Source organism: Sitophilus oryzae, unplaced genomic scaffold, assembly GCF_002938485.1.
Source record: "Sitophilus oryzae breed Bouriz unplaced genomic scaffold, Soryzae_2.0 scaffold_815_pilon_pilon, whole genome shotgun sequence".
In the NCBI taxonomy this organism is placed as follows: Eukaryota; Metazoa; Arthropoda; class Insecta; order Coleoptera; family Curculionidae; genus Sitophilus; species Sitophilus oryzae.
In genome coordinates this window covers 6520437-6534014 of record NW_022147434.1, presented here as the reverse complement: position 1 = coordinate 6534014, position 13578 = coordinate 6520437, and the positions used below count along the sequence as shown (strand labels likewise).

Below are 13578 nucleotides of genomic sequence, written 5' to 3'. Positions count from 1 at the left end.
GATATGTATGCAGCATCAGTGGGAGGAAGCAGCGCACAATAGAACGCTATGGAGAAGAATTATAAATTCAGTTAAAAACGACAACCAAAAAGTAAAGAGGCAACAAAGTAATGAGATTTTTGAATGTCGAAGTTCGGAGTGCTTCTCTCTTCGGAGTTATCGGAGTGCCGAAGAGAGATAACATCACGTATCGGGCTTTTCAGTCACCGAAAAGCTCATGACAGGAAACGCCTTGCTTAACCATCTTTTGATAGTAGATAGATTGATCGTATCAAATACTCGTCAGCGAGTAATGGCAGTAGTAGTAGTAGTAGTGATAATTTGGATTCCAATTATCTTGACATCGGTTATTCGTAGCGATTTTTATCAAGAGACCTTATTTAATTAACAGACGACGGAAATGTATATATTTCCAATTAATGATCTTATATAGAGGGGTTTGAAGTTACATTTCAAACCAGTTAAAAATATGTTGGCGTGCCCTACCAGTAAGAGACATAAGACATATTGTCATCGAAATCAAATTTTTCATGCCAAAAAACACCCAAATACTAATTTTCATCCAAATATCGATATTATAGTTCAGAAATTTTTAGTTTTTGAAAAAATAGAAATAAAAATGAAATTTCTACACCCTGAAACGAAGTATTTTAGGACATAAATTTGTACTAAATTTAAATTACGTTTTAATTTTAAGGTGCCCATTTTTCGTGCTGACAGTGTATAAAGCACGCTCAACCAAAAACTTTTTGCTCGCATCGTATATCCTTAATTACAAAATCTAACATAAAAATATGATTAAATGTTAACTGAAACTTGATCAAAATTTACATCGTGTTAGGAAGCCGCCGATCAATTTACTATAACCACACATTTCCTCCAATGCGGAAATTTGCATGCTATGTTGTAATTGCTTCGCCAACTGACTAATCTATTTTAAACAGATAAGGTGCTATTATTATTATTTGAGGTAGCAGTACTCTAATAAACAGGCAAAACACTTTGCTAAATAATTGTGTTTGCGTTATTCATTCGCGCTCGTAACGTATGCATGTGTGTTTTCCTCACAGACGCCATAATTTACACTTTTCGGCGAAATAAACCTTTTAATGACAATAATATTGTTCGAAAAATACGCCACGACAAAGTAGGACGGTGCTTAGAGACTTTCTACTAAGAAGAGAAAAACATATTTCACAGTAGATCCTGGTTTTTGGATTTGATTTATGGAATAGTAAGAATGTATTGCTTGAAGAAACAAGAAATTTTCTAAATTATTTTGTCTTGTACTTTCACGACATATAAACAAACAAAATAGAAATATCATTCTCTAATGAACTCTAACGGTCATGGGTTTATTTGTTTCAACAATATACGAGAAGCTTCACTCAAATAAGTTACAAAGTAATTCAAATAGTTAATTTACCCAAACCCAGAGATATATTTATTGCATATTTCGTTAAGTATCTCCATGCAGACGAATACATATAATAAATGTCTGTAAAAAGTTTAAGATTTTATGACCAAAAACATTTAAAATAATTCAAGAAGGGTATAACTAGAGGTGTCCAGTTAAATCATAAGTTAAAAGGCTTATTCCTGGATATAGAATTGATAAACTTAAACTAGCATAGTCTATTCTAATTCTAGTCTATTTCTGCCTAAGTTTTTTTTATACTTTTTAACTACTAAAGACAAGAGGAAGTTTATTCTTTGGGACGTTAAATTTTGTTAACCAATTCAATATCTTTTGTTTCCTTGATTAGTTAAAAATGTTTACAAGTCAAGAGACACGAATGAGTTTGTGTCCCTTTTTGATCACTTTTTAAAACAAATTGAAAATAACCGAGTTATTTAAGTTTAAAAAAATGCAACATTTTGATCTCAAAATGTTGCATTTTTTTGCTAATTAATAATAATTTAGTGTTAATTTCGTGTATGACATAAGTTAGGATTGATTGACTTATTCAATTGTTGTTGGTCACTTCCTATTTCACCGGATATAACTACAACTTTTAATTTTTAAATAACAACCTCGGTATTTTTTTACTTTAATCAATAGAAAATGACACTCTGAATAGAATAATATATCATATATGTCAACTTTTGACATATTTCATTATTTATGTTTTATTTGAAATTGTAACATGCGGTTCATTATACCAAATGTGTGGTTAGTTTGAAATTTAAAATACATTTTTTTGTAAGCAAAAATGTTAAAAGTTGACATATATGTCATTCTATTCAGAGTATTATTTTCTATCGAATACAGTAAAATATACTCGGAGTGTCATTAAAAAATCAAAACTTATAGTCATTTCCGGTGAAACAGGAAGTGACCAAAAACAATTGAATACGTCAATCAATCCTAATTTATATCATACTAACATACCAAATCTCGCTTTTTTAATGAAAAATTTTATTTATTTATATCATTTATGTTTTGAAAAAATAAAAAATATCACAGGGGTGAGCCACTTTTGAGACGCAACAATAATTGACAATATTTCATAATATGGTAAAAAAGCTTCTATAATTGTCTATTATTTAGAGTTTCATTATTTCAGTTTAATAAACTGTAAAAAAGGTATTTAAATTAATAAAATAATAATTCTAAACATATAGAAAATGGATAACGCAGGAGGTGGCAACACTGCATAGAAACAAATTTCCGCAAACTGAACAAGCGGCACTCAAAAGTTTTTCAATATTTTCTGGAAAATGCCAAGAAAAACATAAAATACTTTAAAAATTAATAAAATTTAATAAAATAAAAAAAAAATTTGCATAAAAAACATCATGAGTGTGTTTCTGGAATCGAACTATACTATTAGTTAAAACTTGCATTTATTTCTGGGACATCTTGTATAGTGTATAAAATCTTCCGCTCATGAAGCAAGTAAGTAATTAATGTTCATGACTGTTAGGTTACCTATATACAATATTTTAACCTGAAACCTCTAATTACTAGATGAAATATTGAAAATTGTAGAATGGATACTGATAAATTGCTAATGTTACTGTAATATCATACGATTTTAACATGCATTGATTATGTTACTGATTAAATAGTTTAGGTTTGAACGAAAAATGTCTTGTTATTCAATAAACATTTAATATTAACTATAGAAAACTAAATAATAAAAAATAAGCATTTACTTACATTCCAAAGTATTTTATTGCAAAATACACCATTTTGAACCAACTTTAAATGGAATTTTGATTTAACTAGTATTGGAATAACACATTAATAATATTAATCCGTTTCTTATCAGATTCATGTTACTTAAGAATGTTTATTAAACCTTTGTTATCGGTCAAAAATATAGTTCAACCAAATAAAAATAATACTAATATAAATTAGATCAAAATAAACAATACGACTCAACTCCGTAACTATAGTGTAATATATGGATTTTGTACAAAATCTGTACATTTTATTAATCAATCAGTAAACATTATTTTTCACAATCTCTTAATTAAATCGTTTTTTTTTATAAGCAAATATAAGTCGCATATTGGATAAAAGGTTGACTATTTCAAAACTAAAATATAAATAAGGAAAATAAAGAAACATTGTTTTAGAGTAATTTATGTTTCCTGTTTCAAAGAAAATATTGGTAATTATTGGGAAAACTGGAAATCGTCCGATTTTCACCAAAATTGGTATACACCCTATTTTGAGATAGTGGATTATGAATCTGAAATTTCTCCTGGCTGTCTCTTACCGTTTTTCAGAAAAAAACGGAAAATAATTTCAACATTGAATTTTTCTTTAATTTAGCCTTATAAAGTAATAATTTCACTATATTTTCATTATATTATAGTTTATCTAAAAGCCACACTCGATTGAGGATAGAAAAATGTCCAAAATTTTACAGAAAAACATTTTTTTTAACAAAATAACAAAAAAATTGAGTCCAGATGGATGTTTGACATTTCATATATTCTTCTTTCTCTCTCCTACGTAATGATAGAGACAATATATTCTAGGTCTAATCTGGAAATTTGAAAATTTGCTACGTTGCCATATCTTGTATTTTTTAGGGTGATTGGGGATTTTAAATAAATTACCTATTTTGAGATCTGACAATAGTTAAATATACCTATATCCACAAAGTTGCACGAAAGAGTTTAGATTGCATTGATTTCAACTTCTTTGCAGAGGGGTTTAATCTTTTTTTGATATAATATAACAAAAAAAGATTAACCCCCTCCGCATAGAAGCTGAAACCAATGCAATCAAAACTTTTTTTACTTCGTGCTTATAAATAGTCAGATCTCGCTGGTAAAATAGCATTTATAGCATATAGTCGTTCCTCTGGCGACCGCCTTTCGTAATTCCAGAGGGAGCGAAAAAAACGCGCTAGGTTTAGGTTTAGCATTGGCAACGTTGCTTTAAATATCAGAAACACATAACCCAACATTTTCAGATTGTTTACAAATTTATTTTAGCAAATTTTCTTCTATTATGCATAGAATTGGTTAAAAAAGTAACAGAAATTAGCAAAACCCCATTGTTTATTGAATACCTAACAAAATATGTGCTAGAAAAAGTTAAAAATATGAGAAATCAAGAAAAATTCGACGTTGAAGTAATTTTTCGTTTTTTTCTGAAAAACGGTAAGACACCGCCAGAAAAAAGATTCAGATTCGTAATCTACGACCTCAAAATAGCGTGTATATTAATTTCCAGTTTTCCCAATAATTACTAAAATATTTAATCTTATTTTCAAGAATAAATCCACTACAGAGAAATAAACATTGTATAAGCCATACCAAATAAACTTTTAGTTACGTCATCGAGGGTGCGATTATTAAATTCATTGTTGCCAACAACGGACATATTCGGCGCCGGTCTAACTAATTGGAATTTAAATTTCCCGCTGACAATTCAGGTCGTAAAAATATCAAGTTGTCGTATTTATTTATTTATTCCCTATTTTGATTCGTTTTGACACTTTAATTTTGTATAGCGAGTTTTTGGTTTAAGTGAATTGTGTTGTAATATTTTAAGGTTAAATTTTTTACTAGTTGACCTTGCAATCGAAAATTGTTCTTTTTAGAACCGCTTGTAGAATAGATTTTTGAACAGCTGTTGCAAAAACATCATCGCAACTTTATTAGATAATTTCGAACCGGAAAGCGATCATAATGCCCATTTATGTCCCTTAATGCTGTTCGGGAGGTGCGTTTTTGTTGATGTAAATAATAACTGTTTATATACATACATATTTATAATTAGTTCATTTTTGTTTTCTAAAATATTAATATGAAAAGAAAATATGTAAAAGTCGGCAACTCTATAGCCGTCAAGATTAATCATGTGACTAAAAGCTTATTTGGTATGATCTCTATGTATTATTAATCGTACTTTTAAAGGGATTCTCTACATAGCGTAATAAAATATGGATCCCAGTATTTTAATAAATTAAACTTGCTAAGTTATACCCTATGATAAAAAAAAACGGCGTCAAAGACTGCTGGGGAATGACAATCGATGATAATTTTGGCGAGGCCAAGCCCCAGACGTAATGGCCAGTTGGCCTTAAAAAGATTGTAATCTATTTTTATATTGAGGAAAAATAATTTTTAAATGGCGTAGTTTAAAATTCGAGAAAATAATTTTTTAGAAATAGATTTGTGTGCCGGGATATATAAGAGATAACTATAATTAGTGTTAATTTTTGATAAGTTTTAGGTCGAGATTTTTTGTAAATAGCGTCTAGACATCGACCTCGCCAAAATCATCGATTTTCATTCTGCAGCCATCTTTGACCCCTTTTTTAATCATATGTTATTATGATCGACATATAGTTTTGACTTTGATTGTATGCCTATCCAAACTAAAATCTATAGTAACAATTAATTAACAAGAGGTATCTTAAATTTACATAATTTGTTGGAACATGAATCGCATTTTGACTTTAGGACAAGTTTACCAGTACTTAGTTCAAAAGTTCTAATTAGGCTTAACTTTTTGTATAAAACAAAACAAAGTTAAATGTATATTTTTTTATAAAAATTAGCTAGAAATTAATTTAATTACTTTGTCAAAATATATGTTAGATGTCATTTGGGGCTGTCGCAATGTTGGTTCATCCAATGTATTTTCAAGAATGCAGTTAGTTATTCAAGCACAAACCATCTTCTTGTAATTTTTTTTTTTAAATGGCAATAACTGGGAATAAAAGATAATCACTCTACTACACCTGGTAACTAGAAGAGTTATTAGAGGCACTACCTAAGAAAGACTGAAGGTTATTATAGAAAGTATCAATTGATTGGAGTGTGAGGTTGCACTTATTTGAATTTGACAGTGTGATATTGACAGTCCGCGCGGACCGTCCGTGCTGATCGTCCCTGTTGTGCCGTTTCACATGGAGCGGAGCGTCCGTCCGTTGGTTGAACAAGTACCACGAGTTTATATGAATATTTTCAAATGTACGCGGATGATTTCATAATAAATTGATTGAAATAATATAAACTATCACTAAAAAGAAAACTTTAAGCTCCATGCAAATATGCAAAAAACATAGAGGGTGCAATATAATCATTAACCACGGACCGGGAGTCTCTCAGACTCCACGCAACGCATATGCGGCTGCTAACCTTACCCCTATTTTTTCTCATACTTGTAGCTTTGTGTACCTTTCTAATTGTCAGTGCTTCATAATGTCTTAAAGGAACAACCGCATGGAATTTGCCATATTCAATTTCTGACCTGTCGGGAGTCTGTTAGACTCCGTGTCCGTAATAACGTTATAATTTTTTAATATAAAATAATATGGAAGGTTCTGGGCCCGATATGTCCAAATATATCAGTGTTCTTGACAAAAAGTTTGAGAGACAAATGCTAAAATGGTAATACAAGATAGACAGTGATTACAGTGACCTTGAAATCGAAGAAGTGTGCCTGGAAAGTAATCATGATTCGGAAAATTATAAAAGACATTTATAAGTCAGTTACTGGCGGTTAGGGTTTCCGGAACCAGAGCTGTTTTTCGGAATTGGGAATTTCGGTACCGTGCCTCTTAAGAACGGTTTTTTCGGTACTTTCGGTACTGACTAAAATTTTGTTCAATTGTGGTACAAATGGATAAGAAAATGAAATTTTTAATGAAAATAATATCAAATTATTAAGTAATCAGTCATGAAAAAATTAACATGAACACAAGTAAAGAAAAAAGTATAGGCAACTTAAAATATTGAATTAAAAATGTAAATATCTATTTAAACATAACATAATAAATATTATAGGAATTTGAAAAGAGACAAGAAGAACAATAAGAAATACCATCATTACTTATTTAGAATAGTTTGATTTCGACCGCTAGAAAGTATCAAAGGACTTTTTCACGTAAAAAAAATATTTTTTTAATAACTGTTACCGAGGCCCGGTTCTGTGATGACCAAAAAAATCTGAAGTAGTAGTTAAAAATCAATAGTACCTAATTTGTAGTATTAATTAGAGTTTCCAGAACCGTACAAAAATATGTTCGTTCAACGATTGTGGAGTTTGTCAATTAGCAAGCAACGGATGGTTCTCAAAAGTAAAACCGATAAAAAATTAAGTTTCAAATGAAAATACTATCAAATTATTAAGTCATGAAAAAGTAAACACGAAAATAATGAACACAATCGAAAAAAAAAGAAAGCACTTAAAAATTACATCAAACAACATCAACCGACCTCGAAACCAACTTAACTAAATTAGAAAAAAAACTTAACACTTTCAATTATTAAAGATTCAAATGCCTATAAAAACATAACACACAAAAATATAACTAATACCATTCAGCAATATTATACTAAATAATAAAATAACATATTTAGACTTCAAGGATTGCTAATAAACATTATAGAAACTTCAAAATAACTTTAGAAGTAAGAACAGTAAGAGATAACATCATTACTTATTTAGAAGAGTTTGATTTCAACCGCTAGAATGTATCAAAAGTACCGCCCCCCCCCCATATATTACCTTGTAAGTTAAACAGAAAGACTGTATAGTTTTATAAAAGGCAAAAAAACCTAGGTATTCGTCTACAGTGCTCGTGAAAATCTTGCTCTTCTCGCTGAGCATTAAAATTAGCCTCATAAAGATGACTTTCAGTTTTTTTTTCTTTGATGTTTAAGTTTTTTTTTCAATAAATTTAAGTAATAAAGTATTGTTATTAGAGATTTCCATACAATATTTTATTTTGTTAAGTAGTATAAGAAAAATACATTTTCTTTTAATAAAAGAATGAAAAGCTTAGGAAATGTATAGTTTATTTTTATTTTTGTTCTGTAGTTGCTATATTTACAAAGTTTAAATCTTTTCTGTAATAAATAATTTGAAAACATAATAAAAAATTGTTATTTGCACCCAAATAAAACGAAAAAAATTGACCGAACTTGCACCGTTTGTATAAACTTTCTTTAAAGACTGAACAGTTATTAACTATAATCAAATATGTATAGTTAATCACTGTTTAGCCTTTAAACAAAGTTTATATAAACGGTGCAAGTGGGCATTGGGCACTTCTTGTCCGTAGTTGGTGTAATAAAAACAGGTGTCCGTAGTTAAGGGTTAAAATTCTCAGCTTGAGCTCACTTTCGTATAAGCCTGAAATAATTTTAATTGTTCTTTAATAGCAAATCAAAAATTTTTAAACAAAAGTTTGAAATTTATTGCTATGATGAGGCGCGATTTATTTTTTTTATAAAAACAAATAGGCTATATGAAATACCTGCTTTACTACTATAAATATTACAAACCATTATTTTATCTATACCTTAAATAGATACATTATTTATTATCTGTTAAACCGGCCGATTAAAGTTGAACAATCGTTATCGTGTTCACAATGACGTTGCTGTAATCCTTAATATCAATTCAGGAGAAGTATTTTCAAACAATAGATATGTGTCAGAGTCGCATCCTTGCCAGTGAAGGTCGTGTTATTTACCTTTATTTGAAAAAAAGTATCGAGAAATATGCGTAAACAATTTGTACTTGAATATCGTACTTAAACTGAATAAGTTAATGCTTCCTCTGATTAAAATTGCACTAAAATTTTCTCTCTTGATATAAAAAGAAGATCAGCTAAATTCTTACTGATGCTCAGTGCTTTAATTTTATTTTGAGTCACTTTTCTTTTAACTAACTATAACCGTTTTATTTTTAAAGAAAGAGAGCATTCATTAAATAAGCATATTATAGGGTTTTTACTTAAATTCATTCATCGAGAAACCCTGTGAAACAAACTGTAAAACAAAATGAGGACACTCAGTATGGTAGGTTTGAAGAACAACATAAAGTAGCATAATATAGGCTATGCGCTGGCAGGCAAGCGTCAGGAATTAATTAGGTTTAGCTTAAATAGTTGTTTTTTTTACACATTTGTTTTTTTACCTCTAACTAGTGATGTGTCGGTATTTGAGTAACGCGATTTTAGAGCGGTAAAATAAGAAAAATCAAAGAAAAAATATGACCGAAAAAAGGAAATTTGTAAAGCTACTTTCAATTGATTAAAAATATAATCTATAAAGAAAAAGAATTACATTTTACTAACTTACGGGAATAAAGTAGGACTGATTTTATTTTGATTATCTGACATGAACATTTTACTTCTAACCCTTTTCCAGCAATAAGGAATATAAGTAGATAAAAAAATAGCATATGGCATAGGTATCTCGAATAATAATTCAAATTATAGTACTTTTTATTGTTTAAGCTAAACTATTTCTAAAGTAAAAAGATTTTAAGAAAAAAAATAGAAAAATATAATAATTATCCTACAAATAGAATATACTTTAATTTCATAACATACTTCCTGGCATGTTATATTTCAACATCTTGATCTAATTTTCTAGAAAGAATCGTTGACCATACCCTGTATAATTTGTAGATTTTGCTAATACCTAGTAATTACTATTCTAAACAAACCAAAAAATAGTGTATTTATAATTTCCTTTCCATTTTGTAAATAGAACAATACCAGAGCTGGCTATTGTTGGTTAAATAATTTGACAATTAGTTTCGCTGGTGTCACGCATTGAATCCAAATTTGGAATACAAGAAAATTAAATTACTGACCTTAAAAATATCTAGACCTTTTTTTGTTGTTTGAGCATTACAAATTCAAACTAATTGATGTTATTTGCCTACCTTAATTCTTATTCGCTTTAAATACCCATTACAGATTGTTCTAATTATTTGGGTAGGACTGAGTGATCTGCAGAAGATAGATGTAATGGGTTTTCGCTGCAATCTAATCTGGCTGCTTGATTCATATTTGATAAGTCGATGTTAATTTGTTGAGCTTATTATGATTACCATGATTACTTATTGCCATAATTACTTACCATGATCACTTATGGAGCAGTTGCTTGGTACACTAAACTAACGAAACGTACAGCAAGGCAAAACCGGTGTAAAATGCAGAACTGGAATAGAGCACAGCAGCAATGGCAGTTATTGTAGTCCTACAGCACATTGTTATTGGCAGATAGGTCAATGCGACAATGATTAGAATTTAGAATGGTCATTGGCGGAAACAGTACTGAGAGAAAATTATCAGTTCAGGAGTTTGATACCCTCAAAAGAAAATTTCAAAAATATACAATTTTGAGAAACGCCTCACTGTAATATTGAGCAATAAAAAGAGGAAAACGTTTGCTTAGCAGTTAAAAGGCCATAGCATAACGTGGTATATACTGATACTTCCAAAACCCAAGCAGGAACAGGGATATGAGTATTTGGGTCGAAAACTAAATACTCCCAACAAATGGGCACCTACCCTAGCATCCTTCAGGCAGAGATCAGTACGCAATCGAAAGATGCGTACATTTATCCTAGATAGAAACTATCGGAAACAAGACAAACCAATAAAAGATGTCTATAACTCTGTGCCGGATTCATCTCTTCAAAAAAGTCCTATGTGTATTTCGCCATTGTAAGAAAATAAAATAACAAAACAAAATAATTATTTTTTGTAAACACTACTGCGTTAATCTAACGGAGTCTCATTGTCAGCAGTAGTTTACTAATAAAAAAATTGCCTAACGGACAAAAAATGTTCAACGTTTCGGGAAAAAATGCTAACTCTTCCCGTCGTCTGAAACAAAAAAACACAAAGAACAAACAAAAAAATATTTAAAATATCTAAAAGCAAACACACGTGTCTTACACTTCTGCCTTGGAACAAGAGAACGAGATAAGAGGTATACTTCCCGAAACGTTTAGCATTTTTTTGTCCGTTAGGCTAATTTGTTTATTCGTAAACCACTGATGCCAATTAGTCTCCTGTGGATAAACGCAGCAGTGTCTACAAAAAATGACTTTTTTGAAGAAAAGATATCATATATAATCATATTATCCGATAGTTAAAAGCGATCAACTCTCTCTCTCTCTCTCTCTCTTCAGTCGTTCACCTTACATATGCTAGATGCATCAGAGGAAGTTTTTACTCCCCTCAATACCATAAAAACAGACATTTACCACCATTTTCTATCTATTGGGAACAGTAGATGGAAAACTTTAAGCACCTGCAGGAGAGCCAGGAAAACTTGGCCCAAATACGACCTTAAGAAATCGGGAGAGCTCATAATTAAGTTGCGTAAGGATATCGTCAGGCTTACGGCGGTATATCACTGGTCACTGGTCAATTGGCGAACATGCGGCGAGAATGGGCATCCCTTTTAACAAAGTTTGCCGAACCTGCAAGGACCCGAAGGAAGGGGAAACGGTTCTTCCTCGGTGGTTATAGCTTTGTAAATCTCGAAGATGTTGCCGGGAAGAGCATAACGGAAGTCACCCGTTACCTTAATACCACCGAATGGTTACAAACAATTACCCTTTTAAAATTGTTGTTAACAATTTTCCTGGCTCTCCTGGGTGCCGTACCGCCGGCACACGAGCGCATTAAACAAGTTGCAACAGAGACACCTTAGACAACTTTTAAGAATCAAATGGTACCACCATGTCTCAAACGTATATCAGTCCTTAAAAAAGCAAGCTGCGAGAGCGCTGAAGTCATGATTACTAAATCTCGCTTAAGATGGGCTGGCCACGTACGCAGGTTGCAAGAAAACCGCCTACCGAAATCTCTTCTTTACGGTGAACTTGTAGAGGGTAAGAGGAAACCGGGTGGACAACTCAAAAAATACAAGGATGTTGTTGATGAAAACTTAAAGGGGATAAGTATGCAGCATCAGTGGGAGGAAGCAGCGCACAATAGAACGCAATCGAGGAGAATTGTAAATTCAGTTAATAACGACAACCAAAAAGTAAAGAGGAGGTAAAGTAATGAGATTTTTGAATGTCCAGAGTGTGGAAGAGCGATAATATCACGTATCGGGCTTTTCAGTCACAGAACAGCTCATGACAGGAAACGCCTCGCGTAACCATCTTTTGATGCGTGTCAAATACTCGTCAGCGAGTAATGGCAAAGTATAAACAATTAACAGTCCAACTTTTCCATCCCTATGGATAGGGTCTCTGAGTGAATGGTATCAAAACCGCAATTCTGCCAATTGGAGTTCGACAAGCGGTCGCAATCACCACTTCAACCAACCAACCAAACTACTCTGGGTGCTAGGCCAAGGAGAGAAGGTAATGAAAAAGCAGACACTCCACTGACTAGACCAGAACTGTTCTGCTTCCCAAGTAGAAACCAACTTTAAGCGGAAATCAAAAACCTGGGAGACTCCATCCGTAACCTGGAATGGAAATTCTCCAAAGGTCTAAGAAACTCGAAGAAATTTCTCAAGACCTACGACCGAGAAAAATTAAAGATTTTCTTTCATTTAAGAAAGAACAATCTTGGGATTGTCACGGCATTTTTAACGTAGTAAATTGAACCTAAGAAATGGGGGGAAATGCAGATCCTGTGGAAAATGTAAGGAAAGACCAGAACACCTCATCACTGAGTGCATCGAGTCAACAACCAGTCGTGCCATAAACTCGACAAATGGAGAACTAACCTCTGTAAAATTATCTCAGATACTGGTTTTTGCTAAAGCTCTGAGACTGTATAATGAGTTGTAATTCAAGAAAGGTGGACATAATAGATCTGTAAGATCGCGGTGATTAACTTCTACCCTCTCATATAATCTACATATTCTCTGTAGACAAAAATGTGCTATAAAACTGTGTATGTGTGTGCGACAGGTAGTAGTACTTCTTAAACTGCATAAACTGGCCAGCACGTTTAGCATATGCTAAAGATCTTCCGAGGCGACCGTTGGCGTTGGCCAGGGTTAGGTGGCTTGTTGGTACATCAAAGAGATGTTTGATTCGGTGTAGACGAGATTCTAACATTTTCAGTCATTTGTAGACATTCGATAGTATGACACGTCGTTTTTGAGTGGAATTTTTTAAATGTTAATATGGAGTGGGACAAAGATTAAATGTATATCGGAATAATTCCATATTATGGGATCCTAACAATATAAATTATAAACTTACAAAAAAGATTCATACTTGACTGAGAGTTGCAACTGAACTTCCGTGCGAAGTGGCTGAAGTAAAGAAAATAAAGAATCTTTTTACATCATACAGTCTAGAATTGCGACGGGAACGTACCATAT

At 31.7% G+C, this 13578-nt stretch overlaps 1 protein-coding gene across 2 annotated transcripts in view; it reads right to left on the bottom strand.

The window, feature by feature from the left end:
* The window catches only part of LOC115889554 (neprilysin-2), a 152264-nt gene that overhangs the window by 97343 nt on the left and 41343 nt on the right, over window positions 1-13578 (bottom strand). The window contains exon 1 of one of the 2 annotated variants that reach the window (XM_030909595.1): window positions 3164-3254. The exons of the other annotated variant lie outside the window; for it this stretch is intronic. Coding sequence (XP_030765455.1) covers window positions 3164-3195 — 32 coding nt within the window. The 5' untranslated portion in view covers window positions 3196-3254. Of the gene's footprint in view, window positions 1-3163; window positions 3255-13578 lie in introns of those variants that run through there. 2 annotated transcript variants of the gene reach the window in all.